The 17,949-nt window shown below is 36.1% G+C and overlaps 2 protein-coding genes and 1 non-coding gene across 3 annotated transcripts; 1 reads left to right on the top strand and 2 right to left on the bottom strand.

Annotated features, from left to right (window-relative positions):
• Nucleotides 1-1,944: 1,944 nt before the first annotated feature.
• Nucleotides 1,945-2,016, top strand: trnam-cau (transfer RNA methionine (anticodon CAU)). Its single transcript has one exon. It is a non-coding gene; the product is annotated as a tRNA-Met (tRNA).
• A 397-nt stretch (nucleotides 2,017-2,413) lies between these two features.
• On the bottom strand, nucleotides 2,414-5,412 carry LOC109202923 (mannose-binding protein C). The gene is made up of 5 exons (XM_019361795.2): nucleotides 5,252-5,412; nucleotides 4,820-5,000; nucleotides 4,252-4,314; nucleotides 3,392-3,457; nucleotides 2,414-3,140 (listed from the first exon to the last, which is right to left on the bottom strand). The coding sequence occupies exons 2-5, from the start codon at nucleotides 4,983-4,985 to the stop codon at nucleotides 2,758-2,760; spliced, it is 678 nt and encodes a 225-aa protein (XP_019217340.1). The 5' UTR covers nucleotides 4,986-5,000; nucleotides 5,252-5,412; the 3' UTR covers nucleotides 2,414-2,757.
• A 2,406-nt stretch (nucleotides 5,413-7,818) lies between these two features.
• Nucleotides 7,819-10,545, bottom strand: LOC109194373 (mannose-binding protein C). Its single transcript, XM_019361796.2, has 5 exons — nucleotides 10,399-10,545; nucleotides 9,848-10,046; nucleotides 9,664-9,720; nucleotides 9,382-9,447; nucleotides 7,819-8,927 (listed from the first exon to the last, which is right to left on the bottom strand). Exons 2-5 carry the CDS (start codon nucleotides 10,029-10,031, stop codon nucleotides 8,545-8,547), a joined length of 690 nt encoding a protein of 229 aa, XP_019217341.1. The 5' UTR covers nucleotides 10,032-10,046; nucleotides 10,399-10,545; the 3' UTR covers nucleotides 7,819-8,544.
• Between the last annotated feature and the right edge of the window lie 7,404 nt (nucleotides 10,546-17,949).

The following is a 17,949-nucleotide window of genomic DNA, read 5'->3' as shown; positions in this document are numbered from 1 at the left end:
TTCTAACACTGGAATATTTCTAACATTTTGAGTTATTTTCCAGTGTTAGAAAATCAGCACTGCTCTGTGTCAGTCGTTGTAAATCTTCAAAACTGACTTGGTTACTTTAAAAAATATAACACTGCCAAAAGTGTTCATTTAACACTCAACAGTGTTATATTTAACACTCAGAGGTGTGGACACATATAAACACTCTCCAGTGTTAATTTAACACTGGAGTTTTAAGGTGGTTCTACAAAGTATTGACTCAGGGGGCTGAATAATTACACACACACCACTTTTCAGTTATTTATTTGTAAAAAAATGTTTGGAATCATGTATGATTTTCGTTCCACTTCTCACGTGTACACCACTTTGTATTGGTCTTTCACCTGGAATTCCGATAAAATTGATTCATGTTTGTGGCTGTAATGTGACAAAATGTGGAAAAGTTCAAAAGTTCACTTTTGCAAGCCACTGTAGCAAGGAGATGGGACGATAAGAACCAACATTTTCTGCATTCCTACCTTTTTTATAAATAACAGTTATAATTGCCTCTGTAAGGGTGGGAGGGAGGACTTTATCTACTAGAGCTTGAGTAAATGTTTTATGCAGGTATGGGCACAAAATCTCACTAAATTTCTTATAAAATTCGCTAAGGATGCCATCTGGTCCAGGAGCCTTATTGTTTTTACTTGATCCCTTCACTGTATTTCTGCTTGTGCACAAAAAGGCTTTATTGATTTTTGCTGAGAGTAGATTATTATATTCATATTTTAAAGACTGTATTTTCTTATGTAGCATAGTGGATGGCGTTTGGGCGTTCTCTTTATCCAAAGCTTTAATTTGTTTGTCCAAGTCAAGGAGCTTAGCCTGGTTTCTCTTCCTTCTGGCTGATTCAAAAGAGATAATAGTACCCCTGAAATAGGCCTTAAAGGCCTCCCAAAGCATAGCAGGCTTAGTTTCTGAGTTGTCATTTACATCAAAATACAGAGAGATCAGTGTTTCCAAATATTCATGAAAATCCTTCTCACCTAACAGTAGAGGGTTGGCCTCCATATTTGCTGCGGTCTAGTTGCATTTTGGATGTTTAAGGTTAATGTGACAGGGGAGTGATCAGAGATGACAATATTTTGTGTCAATGACATATGGCATTAATTTGGCAATCCAAAAGAAAATACTCAATTCTACTACGTGATCATTTTCAAATGTTGATGTTAAATGTGCATAATCTAAATATTACAGTACATACAGGTTATTTAATTTATAAATAATTTCCAACTTTTCAGAAATTTTATTTCAGCAAAACAATAACTGTCATTGTATTGTAGAGCTTATGAAAAACATTGTTAGAGGCACAATTTCTTCATTTGATTTCCAAACACCAGTGAAATGATTCTGATGCTATTTAAACATGATAAAAATGAGTCAACTTTGAGCCAATGACACAATGAAAACCAACTTTGATGATAATCTCGGGAAAGGACATGATGATGCTCTAAGTAGAGAAATTAGTACTGTGAAATGTGAGATCTTATGACCATCACTATAGTGAGACGTAAGTTCAAAAGTATGACTGAATACAAAACAAATATAACTTAAAGAATTGAATCATTTAGATTTTTAAACGTGCCTCTTTGCTTTTGAATGTTGTTGTTTCAAATGTTGAAACAAAAATGAGCAACACCGCCCTCTGCCGCCAATAACTGTGCTTTACAACAAAGGCAGGAACAACCAAAAAAAGTGCTCCGTGATGTTTTATGGATGTGACCATGGAGCAGGTAGCTGTTGTTCTCATAGTCGGTTGTACTAATGTGATAGGTAGGTTTAAACTGCGTATTATCTACGAAGCATTATAAATGTGGTGTAAAATGCATTATCGTCGTCGCCTGTGCGAAAGACAACAGTGGGAGGGGCGTATGCAGAGCTCCAATAGACTGTGTCCTTTGCGGCCCTCGCTCGGGCAGCAGAGTGGCGCAGCGGAAGCGTGCTGGGCCCATAACCCAGAGGTCGATGGATCGAAACCATCCTCTGCTAACTTGTCGTTGTTTTTTTTTTTCTTTTTAACTAATCTTACAAGATAAGTAACATAATGTTACATTAAATCGTGTAATTACATTCATTTGGAATAAATGTTTATTTTAGTCTTAATATTTAATCAAACCACAGTAACTTTAGGCCTGGATACAGTTTATATCTATAGCACTATTTTTGTTCTGAAATTCTCACTCTCTTCGTTATGTAATTACTTTTTAAAATGATTAGAGACAAACAAAATTGCTGTCTGCATTTAATAAAAAGAGCAGAAAACTATATGTTGCCTCATTAATATCAGTTTACAAAGTCAAACCAATTAATTAAAACACCATTTAAAGTTGCGTTTTTTCACTTTAGTAAAAGGTAAAAGTGAAAAAGTAAAAGTAAAATCCCACACTTCTGCAGTGTTGTTTTTATTGTGTAATTTTTATATTTAAAGCATGTACACATATATCATCTGGCATTTACATAAAAGAGAGATGAAAACTCTAAATATGTTTTGTTAGCAGTAGTAATATTTTAAAAATTATTAATAAACTTGATCAAGGTCTTGTTTCCTAAGTTGTCTTGCTAGGTCATTAATAAACTGGTAAAAAAAAAAAAAAACATACACAGGGTAGGATGTCATTTATCATTATTTAAGAAAGTTATGTGTTAATTCACTTCATGAAAAGTTGAGATAAACATAACATGGGGAAAGAAAATCCCTCAAAGCGAGATTTGCAAGGAACTGTGAACTTTCTATAACTGACAAATGATGTAAGCGTTCAGGAAGCATTCTGGTGTAACTCGCCAGATGCCGTTTTCTGACAGCATGGTGCAGCCTGTATCTTGGATGGATTTGTCTGGCTGACCTTCTCCCCACTTGGTAAAGGTCAGACGTTGGTTTTTCATATCCACCTCAAAATTCCCCTCTGCCTTTTTGTTGTTGACACTGATCCAAGCTGCCTTGTAAACATCGCCAAACACTTGAGTCAGTGCGTTGTTCTCCTCTTCGTTCTGGGGCAAAGCCAGCTCTAAGTGTTGTTGGGAGCAGAATTCGACAGCCCTGGAGAAAGAGCCTCTCTCCTTGTTGGACACAAAGTATTTCTGACCAACTTTCCGGACAAAATGATAGTTAACGGCTATAGAACAGAAAAATAAAATAAAGCAAACTATTACTCTTTAAACTTTTTATTTAAAATCAATCTTATGTTGTAGATACATGGAAAACTATGACACAGAAATTTCTGCAACACTCTGAAAACTGAATATGATGACTTATCAATCATGTCTGAAAATTAGACTTAAAGTTCTATTATTCAGATGTCCTGTGTATTTGACAAAACCAGTTGTGTTTGAATTTGAATTAAAAACACATTATTGTGACACTTACCGAGCTCTAGCTTGGCAAGTCTGTCCTTCAAGGCTCTGAGGTCTGGGCAGCTCGTCTCAGTAGCAGCTGAAACAAACAGATCAAGTTAGTGAACTTTATACAGAGGCCACACTTACAGCTGTGCTGTACCTACAAATGGACATTTAAAGTTTCTTCGTTTTATGTCTCACTTTTAACCACTGATAGATTTTCTTTTCCAGACTTTTACGATATAGATTTATTTATGATATGGAAGGAATTGTTGTTGTTCTTCTGATGTCAGAAATGATTAGATAATCACTCTGCAAGCTTACTGAATGGGCTCTTTGAACTGTTCAGTTTCAGGATGTTTTGTACAGTCATGAGAGAAATATGGAAAAAACAAGTGGTTACCATTTCTAAACTGTTTTTCTAGCTCATCCATCGTCATTGACTTGCTGCTTACCAGCATCTAAATTTAGACAGTGATCAAAGTACCCCCATGTGAATTATGTTGTGGGCACTTATGATCAACCAATCAGGAGATAACATGAGAAAATACAAAATGCGTGCAGGCATAAATTGTTTTATATACTCCAGCTTTGAGTAAACGTAACCAACCAAAACAACTGAGGCCTTGTGAGAAATTTGTGCGACTACAAATGTTACAGAGAGAACGACAGAGCTCTACAATCAAGCTTCCCTAGTGACTTTACAGACTATAAATACAGTAGAGACTTATTTCTAATCCTGCGCCTGCCTAATTGTGTCACCATATGCATAGATTTCAAGGCACATCAGGGGACACATATCCTTTATCTTTAAAAATCATTCCAGATAATGAGGTGTACATAATCTAAAGCAATCATTGCAAAAAAAAGGTGTTTAAGTGTAAACTTTACAGCATGTTCCATCAACTCCAGGATTTCCAGGCATCCCAGTCAACCCATGTAATCCTCGATTCCCTGCAGAACAGGAAAACAGGTGGTGAGCCAGCTTAAGGTGCTTGTGGCTTCAAATCAAATATATTTGTCTTTCCAAATAAAAAATAAATGACCTAAATTTAGTTGAAATTATATCCTTTAAACGTCTTGATGCATTCTCAATCATCCAGGAAAGTAAATCTCCAAAAGTTGAATCTGTTCATCTGGACATAGCGTTTTGTGGGAGAAACGTTTCGTCACTCATCCAAGTGACTTCTTCAGTTTCAGCTGACTGCAGGTTTCCCCAGGCCTTATAAACAGTACATCTGCATAATGACTGAAACCAGCCCACTGAAGGAACAATGGGCTGTGAGGTCAGTTCCTTAATCATAATTATGCAAATTCCCATGACCATGACTGAAGAAGTCACTTGGATGAGTGACGAAATGTTTCTCCCACAAAACGCTATGTCCACATGAACAGATTCAACTTTTGGAGATATATCCTTTAAAATACTGCTGGAATTAATTATTATTATTATTTTGACCTTTAGCCCCCTGAAATCCAGGAGGTCCAGGTGGTCCTATAATCCCAGGAATCCCAGGAAATCCTGGATCTCCTTTTTCGCCTTTTTCACCAGGAGGACCAGGAGGCTGACTGAAGCTGACAGTGGCCATCAGGCAGATGACGGAGAGTAAGAGAAGCAGTTTCATCTTCGTAGTTCAGAACTGAAATTTTGGTTAAATATAGTATTAAGTTTTCCATATAAAAGCCATGTAGCCCTAACCCTCAAATGGAAGAGTGATAAATATTCTCATTATAGACATTCTCTACGCACAAGTTGCTAAATTTAATTAAATTTTTCTTGCTAGCATGTTGTACTTCTTTATCTTTGTTGTTTTAAAGTGTTTCCAAGAGTTAAAACCGTTTGGTAGCACAAAACTTAGTACAATACAGAGATAAACAGGAGAGAACTCACCCCACCAACGAGAAGTGATGTGCTGGGCGTACTGCTTCTTTGCTGCTTCCACAGAAAGAGAACTGAGATATTTGCTAGAAGTAATGTGGGAGGGATTGAGTCCACAGTAAGCAGCTGGAACGTCTCATTAGGGATTGTCCGTTAACCTCCCTCCTTTCAAACCAAAAAAAGGCCACTGTGTTGTGATACCTTAAAGACTCTATGAATCTAAACATGAGAATAGTAATTTGATGTAGTTTGACTTTATGAGGCACAAACAGTTTCCGCCACTTAACATAAAAGCAACGCCCTGTACAAAACTCAATTTCAAAAAGAACTGTGCTCATTTCGAGCAAACAATTGTCACTATAAGATTAAGACATGAGTGCACTATTGTTTTAAAGTAGTGCTGTCAGTGCTAATCTTGTTAAAATTACGTTAACGCCATAACCGCATTAACGAGGCAAATCTCCGTTAGCGAGTTAGCACGGATCGCCCAGTGCGTGGGGCTGCACGGCGTCAACGCATTAACACGGTTGGCTCGTTAACGCATTAATGTCAAAAACGTAAAAATTCAATGTTCAACATTTAAGAGAAATGAATCAGGTGATGCTGAATTGTTTGAAACACATATTTAAAGGAAATTAAACAGCAGTTTAATGTTTAAAATAGTACACTGAGATGTTGCAGAGGTGGTGTGCAATGTAAATATTTCAGTATGTTCATTTCTTAGTGAAAAACTAGGAACACTGTGAATCAGACGTTTGCAGAATCACCTTTAGCAGCAATAATTTGAACAAAGCATCCTCTGTATGACTTCATCAATCTCTCACATAATTGTAGAGTAATTCTGGCCTACTCTTCTGTTAACAGAAATGAAAGATTCAAAATAGTACGCAGGCTTACACCACAACAATCAGGTGCATTTAATTAGCAGCATATGGCTGCAACTTGTCCTCCTAACTCCCATGGAAGCATTAGGGATGTGCTTAAAAGACTCCAGGGAAGAAGTCAACATACAAATAAGCATTGTTATGTTGGGTGTACCTCCTTTTTGCTCATTCCACAGAAAAATAGCCGAGACATTAGGCAGACCTCCATGTAAACAACAGCTGCATAGTCTCATATGGGAACTGGGAGTAGGAATGAGTGTGTGTGTGTGTGTGTGTGTGTGTGTGTAGAGGTCATTTTAATACAAAATCCTCTTTCATTTTTAACAACGAATATAACAGCACCAGTGTTGGTCAAGTTACTTGAAAAAAGTAATCAGTAACTAATTACTGATTACTTCCCCCAAAAAGTAATCCCGTTACTTTACTGATTACTTATTTTCAAAAGTAATTAATTACTTAGTTACTTAGTTACTTTTTAAAAACATGATTTACAACCTGAATAGGTAATAAAGCGATAGATCTTTCAGCCCAATTCTACTTTTTCTGCATAATCCATCATACAAAATGTAATCAAATGGAAATGTCTCTTTTTAAAACTTGTTTTATTAGTTTTAATCTTTTAACTTTATGCATCAAGCAAAAATTTAATTATATGCAACATTCTCTGACTGGAAGAAATTTGTTTAACATTTAAACCTATTTTCTGCACATTCCAGCACATAAAATAAAATATTTTTTTGTGTTTACACTCACTCTTTCAAATAGATGCAAGTAAAACACAGCAGAAAATAAATAAAGTCAAAGGCTAGTTGCTCTATTTTCACCTGTAAAGCAGGACTGGGGTAGGCGGAGGTTTACCCTGGTGCAGGTGTGCCGCAGCGGTCAGTTGAAGACTCCGCGAGTTTCTCTGTGAATTTCCCATTACAGTCGTAGCGCACTCGGCACTTGCTTGGAAGTTTAGGGGGTTTTTTTCGCTGTAAAAAGAAGTTTTCTTCCCACGCACAACGGACGCTAATGTTTTTGTCACTTTTTATGGAATCAAACTCAAAATAAGGTCAGTACTTCCACGCTTTAAACGCTGCACGCTCATACTCTCTCCCGTACTTGATATATTATCCATTGTTGATCTGCAGACAGCTGTTGTCACGAACGTTGCACTCGCTTCACTATCATGAGACATTCTCGCAAAAAACTCAAGGTTTTAGTAACGCAGTAACGCAGCGTTCCTACGGGAAAGTAACGTAATCTAATTACCGTTTTTGCAATGGTAATCCCTTACATTACTCGTTACTTGAAAAAAGTAATCGGATTACAGTAACGCGTCGCCCATCTCTGAACAGCACATACGTGGATATTTATATAAAGATTTTACAACCGTTTTCCTGATCTCTGATATTATGAAGTTATCATGACACCTCCATTTTATTCCTAAGTATGTTAATATTTCTTTCCAGTTTTTCAACCACAACTGCAGTATTGCGTCGCAAAGAGCAAACACCAACCAGCTTAAAACGCTTTTATGTAGAAATGCACAGTTTATGATGTTTTTATAGGCAAACACTACATAAGTATTCAAAGCAGCTTTTGGAAAAAATTAAAAGACATCTTTAAATGGCTTTGTCTGGGACTGCATTATAACCATGTGAATAATACCTACTTTCACCAGTTCATGATTAGAATGCCACACTGACAAAATTTGTTTCTATTGCAGTTCAATGTTTAATTATTTATACATTTATTATTATATTTATAGAATTATGAAGATGGAGACAGAAAAAAGGCTTTTGTCTAACATAAACACACTGACATATAGAAAGCACATTAGTGATGAAAAAGCATTTATTTGAAACCATGAAGTGTTAGCTTAGATGACTTATTGACAATACATCAGTAAAGCATCAGAATAACTGACTTAAACTTAGGTCTGTTTAGGTAATAGTTATTTCTATTACAATGCATTCATGAATTCATTGCTATTGGGAGTTTCACTCCAGCTGAGAATCGTTGGTCTAATTTTTAATACTACAAAGTTTTCTTTCTTCTACAAAATATAACCCCGATGCTTTACCCATAATTCATAAACAGCTCCAAGCTCAGCATTATGAGCGTTTCTACAGGAGTCTGTTCTATGAATATCCTAAATTGTTCATCGTGTTTGAAAGTTACATTTTCCTGTTTGTCTCGTGAGATTTTGTCTTAATTACTTACATGCTGTTGTGTTATCTGCCCAAAACACTGAAACTGTTTATGAGTAATTAACTTAGAAGTAATTAACTTAGAAGTTTAGACTTTCCTTCCATTTGGGATAAATGAGAACATTTCTCTACATGTAATATAAGAAAGTGCAATAAAAAAGTTGAGATAAACATGATAGTGGGGGGAAATCACCCAAAGTGAGATTTGCAAGGGACCAGGATTTTTCTATAACTGACAAATGATGTAAGCGTTGATGGAGCATTCCGGTGTAACTCGCCAGATTCCGTTTTCTGACAGCATGGTGCAGCCTGTATCTTGGATGGATTTGTCTGGCTGTCCTTCACCCCACTTGGTAAAGATCAGACGTTGGTTTTTCATATCCACCTCAAAATTCCCCTCTGCCTTTTTGTTGTTGACACTGATCCAAGCTGCCTTGTAATCATCGCCAAACACTTGAGTCAGTGCGTTGTTCTCCTCTTCGTTCTGGGGCAAAGCCAGCTCTAAGTGTTGTTGGGAGCAGAATTCGACAGCCCTGGAGAAAGAGCTTCTCTCCTTGTTGGACACAAAGTATTTCTGACCAACTCTCCGGACAAAGTGATAGTTAACGGCTAGAGAACAGAAAAATGTCAGGAAACAAACTGTGACTCAAGAAAACATTATCAACAAAGCAAATAAGCAATTAAGAAACCATGAAAAAAAACCGTTATCTTCAATGTGCATTTGTCATAGTTAGATAAACAAAAGGCAAGTAAAATCAAATTTTAAAAACACAGACCTTGTAGGAACAACATCACACACCATACCTCAAATCTCTGGAGGCTTCTAAATGAATATGCCAATTCATCAATCATCTTCAAATGTTTTTAGCTTTGATGTTCTGATCAGATTTTTTTATTGCTACTAACTGTTAACTAACTCTTAACTGTTTTAATGTTGATCAAGTTGTAACATCAGGCAAAAACATAGGATTTATTGTAAATAGCAACAACAAATTATTAACAGATGGCCTTTGAAAGAGTTTTAAATAAACATATTTAATAATATCTTGATCATGATACTTACCCAGTTCTAACTCAGCAAGTCTGCTTTTTAAGGTTTCAACATCTGGGCAACTGGATTCAACTGTAGCTGAAATTAAATTGTGAGAGTACAACAGGAATGAAAGGAGCTGATGAGTCTGTGTGGTCTATTTTTCTTTTAAATTGCAGAGCAACAACTAATTCACTGTGCAATCTGTCATCAAACTGATCTTGTGCTGTCTGACAAAGATTGAGACTAATATCAGTATGCTACATGGGATCGTCGTATCTTATTGTATCTTATCTTATCTCATCTTATCTTTACCTTCAGTGCACACTGTTTTTCCAGGGTGCCCAGGAAGCCCACGTATTCCTATATCCCCTGAAAACAAAGAAACAGACATTAAGTCTTCTAAAGTCAAATTGCATAAATATGGGTCCAAATCAAACGATGATAAGAAGTCATATTCTTTACAACATTCTTGTGGTCAACATATAATGTTTTTGACCTATTTCACCAGGACGTCCAGGAAGTCCACGAATTCCAGTTCTCCCACGTGGTCCAGGTACTCCTGGTATCCCAGGATCTCCTTGATCTCCTTTTTCACCTTTAATACCAGGAGGACCTGGAAACTGAGTGTAGGTGATGCGGGCCGATAGGCACAAGATGCACAAAAAAAGAAGTGGGCTCATCTTCTCAGTGAAGAACTGAAATGATTATTAAAAATATATGTAACGTACGTTTTTCCCAGATTTACTTTGATTTGATTGATTCAACGTGTAACAAAAATGAAAGCTGATCATTCAAAACAGAGATTGTATTAAATATCGTGATCGTAGCTCCGAGGGATTTTCTGTGCATATGTTTAGAATGTCAAGCAATACTTCAAACAACCACGCTACTAACTAACTTTTAAAATTAGACCCTAAATTTAATTTGCTAATAACTATTTGATACATTTCACAGAACTGAACATACATCAGTCATATAAAAAGATATGTAACACTCATGATAACATTAATTTTAGTAGAATAAAGCAATAAGCAGGAAAGTACTTACAATATAAATGAAGAGCAGTCTGTTGGGTGTGCTGCCTCACTGCTAATGTCCCAACAAAATAACTGAGATATTAGTAGAACTAATGTAGGAGGGATCGTTCTCTCCAAAGTAAACAACAGCTACAAAATGCCATTTGGGATTGAAAAAAAATGTCCGAATGTAGAATCCTCCCTCTTGTGCTGAAGCACAACCTACTTTCCAGATTAATATTTTTTCAGCACTCTTTATTTCCCCACCACAAATAAAGCATAGTTTAAGTCAAAAAAGCCTTTCTTCAGGCATTTGTGCAGACATGCAAACTTCAGTGTGAAACAAAGTATGGTCACACAGAGCACAGTTTTCATGCGATAAAAATACCACACTCACAAAATGTATGTTTCTGAAAAATATAAATACTTGGATTGGGTCTGTTTTGAACATTTAAAGCTTCAAACATGTTGAACTTAGTGTAGCAAAGACATTGACATAGACATATGGGGCCAAGTTGATGATAAAGATGACTCAGTGAGCTTCAGATTTCCAGTTTTGGAAACAATGCAGCAGTTGTCAACTTGTTGCAAACAATTAACTTAACTCGTTGTTAAGACAAATAGGCTTGTTTGTGTTTTAATTGCTCATTTGTTTCATAATTTCTTTATCAGTGCATGAAAAATGTCTACGCTAATATGTTTCTAAAGTGAATTGCATCTCCAAGGCAGTCCCTGAGAATTGTTGCACAGACAGCAAATCCACATCCATGTAAAGTAATTATGCACAGGGACACATTATGAATCCAGATAAACAGTAAAAGCTTTACTTGTGTCAAAATTTGTGACAGGCACAAGAGGCAGAAAAAAGCAGCTCTTAATGCATCCATTTAACTGTCAGTAATGATTACTGCTTTACTGTAGTTTTGAAAAAAATCTTTGGTTAAGTAACTGTTTTTTGACACCCCATTAGAGTCAAAATTTTGTTGCTTCTGAAGTCCAAAAGTCTTCTACTTATAAGCCTTTTTATGTGTGTCCAAACTATTCTTTGACATTCTTTAAAATTACACTTTTGTATCATTGCATGTTTGCGACACCTTTTAAATTACTGCTAACTTATGGTCACAGCTGGCTATTCCCTTGGGAAGCAGGGTTGCTGCCGATTCCACTGGAATCTATCAATAATGACTTGAGTACGGAATTATATATTGGTTAAAAGTGGCATATGAGAGAAAACATAATCACTAAAATTTAATTTCACTGGCACAGGCATTCATTCCCACTTGCGCAATTAAATTCTTTGAATGTGTCCAACAGCGCTCCAGCTGATTCATGCTGTCACAGTTAGTTCTGATCTCAAAGCTGAATTCTGCTCGCTAAAATCAATCTGACCTAATTACTTGCTAAACAGACCTGTTGAGTCAGGATAAAAATGCCAAAAGGATGATTTACACGAGCACTCATTTGCGTGGTGCTGTCACTTGGTGTCTGTGCTCTCTACGGTAGAGTATCACTTCCTAGTGATGGCCAAATTAAGCTTTCTGAAGCGTTGAAGTACTGAAAAACGGTTCATTACTTGAAGCTTTTCAACACAGTTATCTTTGGTGACATCTGGTGGCCAAAAATATGAAGAGCAGCTTGAATCTACAGTTTATAATGAACTGCTTCATTATGATTGACCACTTTACAGCTGAACTGACAGCTTCTGTTTGATATCATGTGATAGTTCTGTTTGATATCGGGCTGATATGATGCTTTGGACATGTATTCATTTATTTATTTAGTTTTTATGTTATGTCTATTTTAATAATAAATCATTTAGAGTATGTGTATTGTGGTCCTCCATATTTATTTAAATCGTCTGTTTACCTCTGTCCGTTGTCGTGATCACCTTGCTTAGGTCATACATTTCTCAGTTTGGTTTTTGTATTGTTTAGTTTAGTTCAGCTGCCTTTTGACTTCAGTTTGTCTCTGTGAGTATGCATTTGGGTCGATTCCTGCCTACTTCACACGGCTATTCACAATGACGAGTATTTGGTTCCAAATATGTTAGGGTTTAGAATTTCAACTTCTAATGTTTAAGAAGAATTGACTGAAAGTCTGACAACTTACTTTCCAGTTAGAAAAATGGAGGCTATAGATTTTATTCTGAATGGATTATAAATCTGCATTGTAATCACTGTCTCCATCTTTATATATTGATGAGTGAATGTCACCAAAGATTTGTGTTAAAAACAAAAAATAATAAACTAATGGGATTTCAGTGTTTGTAAAACTATAAACATCTGCAAATTCATTTTCTGCAGCTTGTGCTTTAAAGAGCAAGGTGCAGATGTGGTGCAGAAGTGGTTTCCACATTATGAAAGACGAAGTTAATTGGTGTCTCACAGCTAGCTTTCCTGCAATAACAAAAATAATAATATGTCTGCTATAACTGACAAATGCACTCAAGGAAGCATTTCAGTGTAACTTGCCAGGTGCTATTTTCTGACAGCATGGTGCAGCCTGTATCTCCCCACTTGGCGAAGGTCAGAGGTGGGTTTTTCATATTAACCTCAAAATTCCCCTCTGTCATGTTATTTCTGACATTGATAAAAGCTGCTGTGCAAACATCCCCCAAACCTTTTGGTCAATGCGCTGTTCTCTTCCTCGCTCTGGGACACAGCCAGCTCAAGTGTTGATGGGTGCAGAGTTCCTATTTCTGGACTACAAGGTGAAGGAACCTCTATCCTTGCAAGAGTATTTCTGACCAACTCTTTGGACAAACTTGTAGCTTATAGCTGAAGAAAAAAGAAATCAAACAATGAACCAATAACATTCAGAAAAGTTATTTCCTTTTATGTAAGCCATAGATGCTATATGTAAGCACTTTTCAGTCGGCATTAGAGCACAACACTTAAAGAGCAAGCAATTTAAGATCAATTTATTAAGTAAATTGATCATTTCTGCGCATTTGTCATTTTCTAGACACACGAACAGAGACTTTTTTGTTTCTGATATTGATCCAGGCCTTTTTGTAAATATATCCAAAAACTTGATTTAGTATGATGTTCTCTTCCTCATTCTTGTGCAAAGCCAGCTCTGTGACGTGTTTGTAGAACTCTGGTATTCCCGAAGGAGCCTCTCTCCTTGTTGGACACAAAGTATTTTTTGATCAACCATCTGGACAAAGTCAAAGTTTATAGCTAAAAAAAAAGACTAGGGAAAACAGCATGCAGAAATGCATGCAGGAATAAATCACCAAATAAAAACTTTTACAAAAAGCGAAACAAGTATATTACAATTTCATTTCATGGGTTCTATAATTCCAATTCAAATTCAATTCAATTCAATTCAATTTTATTTATATAGCGCCAAATCACAACAGAAGTCGCCTCAAGGCGCTTTATATTGTACAAATAAACCCAAATTCAACAAAAGTAGATTAAGAGTCTAGGAAGACCCATCTAAAAATCAACAGCTTCCAAAATTAGGGCCATTTTGCATAAATTCAGGAGTAGCATTTTTGCTATAGACCAATATAACTGAACACCATGCACAAAGCTCCTTTGCAGACCTTGTACAGAATACTTACCCAGATCTAGCGTAGCAGTGATTTTCTCTAAGGCCTAAAGGTTGCGTGCAAACCAAAAACTTCTGAATTATGCAAGCTAAGTTAACAAAGTAATCTTCACTGATAATTCACAGATGTGTAGTCACAATAAATTTCAGTTCTTTTAGGTTCATGCTGTCCATGTATGTATGGTCGGAGGGTAAGATGGCGCCGCCATTGCGTGCAATAGGTCGGCAGCCTTATGAAATTTCCCCCTTGTGGGACTAATAAAGGTATATCAATCAATCAATCAATAGTGAACAGGTCAATAGAAGATTCAATATGTACTGAAAAGTCTGAGCAACATTTAAAAAAAAGTTAGATAAATGTTAAATATGATAGAAGTGACAAAAAACATACACAAAATAAAAATTGTACATCAAAATAATTACAAATTTTATATCTCATATTTAAGCCTAGAATGTGACACTACATAAGGACCGCAATGACTAACAACACACTGAGTCCAATCAGTTACTCATTTAGATGTAATCTGCATGATGAATTTCACCATGTTTTATATGCAAGTACCAGCTCATACTGTGGCTCCAGAAATGCTGAGTTCTAAGCTAAAAGCTACATATTTTCATATGATGTTTTGTATTAAATGGAAACTCTAGAAGAATGGTGATGTTAAAAGAAATAATGTTGCTCAGACAATAAAAAATGCAATGGGATAGACTGGACTCCCTCAGATGTCAGGAAAATATTTTTTTAACCTATTAGTCCTGGGAACCCAGTGGCCCCATTGGTAACCCAATAATTCCTTGATCTCCTGTATCACCTTTGGGACCAGCAGGTACTGGAAGCTGACTATAGCCAGTAGGAGCCATCAGAAGGGGGGTAATAATTGCAGAAAAATTGATGTACTGTTGAAATTGCACTTCTTGTTCTTATATTAAGATGTGTAAACTTCTTAACATCCACAGAAAATGGAGTTTCACTGGTCTGTCCCACTCAGTTGGGGACATTTCTAAGCAAAACACACACCACATCTTGGATTCTTTCTACCTCAGTGTGTTTCCCTGCAAAACTCCAGTCTTTATGTTTCTTTGGATTTTGTTATATTGCTATATATGAAATATTTATGGTACTTGAAGCATTAAGACATAATATAAAGCTTAAAGCTATAGACTTTTCGCTCTTTATAACCAGGCTAAATTACAATGGCAACCTGATCGAATAACTTGGTCAGGAACAGGAGTTTTAGTTTAAAATTGGCTGGATACATTTTTACAGATTCTTGTTTTTTGTTTGTTTGTCTGTTGTTTTTGTTTTTCTCACCACATTTTAAGTGCAATATAGATTCTCTGCAAGTTGTGTGTGTAAAAATTTTATTTTATTTTTTTTTTACCATTTTCAAAAGTACCTTAAGCCACAAAACACTCAGAATTACAATAAAAAGTGTACATAAAGAAAACACAATACTAAATGGAAAGGTGTAGGCTTCAATTACCACCCCCAGGGGGGTGTCAGTTTAAAAATATTCCATTAACTCATTTTATCGGATCTTAACCTCCTAGGACCTGGCGTCCACATATGTGGACATCACATTTTGGGTTATTTAGACCAAAATACTCAATTTTGCTCTACAAGGGCCTGATATCCACTTACGGGGACATTATACTGCTACTGTTCTATCAAAATTGTAAACAAATATCCTCATATGTGGCTCTTATTTTTCTTAAAAACATAAATAAGGTAAAAAAAAAAAATTCTGGTAATTCTTTGTTTTTACATTCATTGGCCCCAATATGCCCAAATATCAAAGAGAAAGTAAAAATGCATGCCGTTTAAGAGTTCGGGTCTTAGGAGGTTAAACGTTCTTGTCTTTGATTAAAAATACTTCTATCATTGCTAGATGCCGTTACTTACAGTATAGTTTCTTTTTCCTCTTCTAGCCTCCTCTTTGGACCTCTAAAATTATTATTTCATTTTCTACAGTTAGACTTTCTCCTTATTTCTTTGTTTAGAGCTGCAGTCTTCTTTCTTACCATATAATCACCAGTTAACATGTGTATAGTGTATAACAAAATAAATGTCATGCATGTGACATAATTTTGTGTGGGAACAAATTTTTGGGGTAGGACAAGGATGTTTAAACACAAATATTTGTAAATAAGGCCTGTTGTCAGTGGAATTTGCATGTGTTCATTTAGTGATCAAGAAAGTACCAAACTGTTTTACATAGTCTACTTGATTAGAATATTCAGCTATATCACTTTTAAACTGCTGAAATCAGAGCAGCTAGTGCACAGAGTACATGCCAAGAATAACTATTTAGTGAAATCTCAATTTCACTTTGATTTGGCAACAAACTGAAAATGATTTAAGCATCTCCTTTATTAATCTATGGGACAGTAGCATTTAAATTCAAATTATTCAAATGGTTCCAGTCTAGAATTTCAAGCTCTAATTTGCAGCTATCATGTCATCATCAAATAAACAGTAGCACTCAGAGCAAAAATGTTACATTTACCATCAGCATTAATCTTATGTGCAATAGTGTTTGATTTTACTGTTATATTTTTTATGTTCTTTTTCAATTTTTTTTAATCAAAATTATCTTGTCAACATCATCTCATAAGGTCACTAATTGGAGTGATGTCTTGTTCAAATCTTTTTAGAAGGAAATACAGGAAAATATCTGTCGTTTTACAAACATTTAATTTGCTTCGGCAATTGAAATTACAAATTAGAGCACTGGACCTTGATGTGAACACAGCAGCCTGCCTCACACCGAGGATAACCCTGAATCGGGCCGTACAGTTTTATACTGCAACAGTAACAAGTATTATTATGGCCGTCTTCTTCCAGAAACAACCTGGCAGTCCTGCTGTCTCCCTACAAGTCTTCTCTCCATTCACATCCGAGCTCGCCTCGTATCTGCTACTTCCTGGAATAACAAAGACAGACACAAAAACACTTCCCTGCCTAGCCTTGATCATCTTAATATTATCCTACTACTGATTCTAATATGTAGTTTGGACATTCTGTTCAGACTCCCTTTGGCCCAGAGAATATCCTTCTAGCCATTATCAAGTTGATGTGTTAGCATGCTACAAAACCCTCTGCACTACTACGTCAACTGCCAATATTTCAGCCCAGTCATACCACTGGACGAGGCTTTTGACCCTCAAAACACGGAGCACCAACTCATTTATGAGCACAATGCATTGGGTATATAAAAGTGATAAAAACTGCTTTATTTAATCTTTTTCAGCCCTAACAGTGGACAAAACATATTGTGTGGAAGAAAAGTCACATGAGCCTGAAATTACCCTTTTATGTGACCAAGGGAGCAGGCACATTTACTGATGTGAATGTGGCTACTTCACAGCTTAAATAGTGGGCTTGGTGACTTGCTCCCATAAACCAAAAAACAAACTATATATGTTCCTCTGAGTTCTGTGTAAAGTTTCTTGAGTCAAAAGTGGAAATAATATGGACCATTTCAAAGTGGTGGCATAAACATAGTAAAGTCGAAGAAAAAAACAGCATGACACAAAAATATATAAAAGTTGCTTTCTGTCATTGGGCATACCCGCTTTCTCACCCAGTCACACTGTACACTGTAAGATTAACAGCACTCTAGTCATATTGTCAATTATCAGCACTCGGTGTAAAGTATGAGACCATTTCACTGCTGTGCACTTTATTATGCCATTTCCTTTAAAAATTCATTTTTTCATCACTGTTTTTTCTATGCATTCTTTAGCCTTCAGCCTTGTTTATGTCTCAATTGTTTGTCATATAAGAATAAATTATGTCTTTAAAACTGTTACAGTGCTATAATGATGAAGAAACCATATGCACTATATTGCCCAGAAGTATTCACTGCTTTGCCTTCACAGCACTAAACTTGAGTGACATCCCATTCTTAATCCATGGGGTGTAATATAATGTTGGGGCACCCTTTGTAGCTATAATAGCTTCAACTGTTCTGAGAAGGCTTTCAACTAAGTCTTGGAGTGTATTTACGGAAATTTCTGA

The sequence above is a fragment of the Oreochromis niloticus genome, linkage group LG7 (assembly GCF_001858045.2).
Source record: "Oreochromis niloticus isolate F11D_XX linkage group LG7, O_niloticus_UMD_NMBU, whole genome shotgun sequence".
Classification (NCBI taxonomy): domain Eukaryota; kingdom Metazoa; phylum Chordata; class Actinopteri; order Cichliformes; family Cichlidae; genus Oreochromis; species Oreochromis niloticus.
This window is presented reverse-complemented; position numbering and strand designations above follow the sequence as displayed.

Excerpts from the sequence above, each read along its gene's own strand:
- LOC109202923 (XM_019361795.2), bottom strand. The coding sequence starts at position 4,985 with ATGAAACTGCTTCTCTTACTCTCCGTCATCTGCCTGATGGCCACTGTC. Across the intron at positions 4,315-4,819 it reads TGGATTTCAGGGGGCTAAAG|GGAATCGAGGATTACATGGG; the intron begins GTCAAAATAATA and ends CCTGTTCTGCAG. Across the intron at positions 3,141-3,391 it reads ACTTGCCAAGCTAGAGCTCG|CCGTTAACTATCATTTTGTC; the intron begins GTAAGTGTCACA and ends TCTGTTCTATAG.
- LOC109194373 (XM_019361796.2), bottom strand. The coding sequence starts at position 10,031 with ATGAGCCCACTTCTTTTTTTGTGCATCTTGTGCCTATCGGCCCGCATC. Across the intron at positions 9,721-9,847 it reads TGGACGTCCTGGTGAAATAG|GGGATATAGGAATACGTGGG; the intron begins GTCAAAAACATT and ends CTTTGTTTTCAG. Across the intron at positions 8,928-9,381 it reads ACTTGCTGAGTTAGAACTGG|CCGTTAACTATCACTTTGTC; the intron begins GTAAGTATCATG and ends TCTGTTCTCTAG.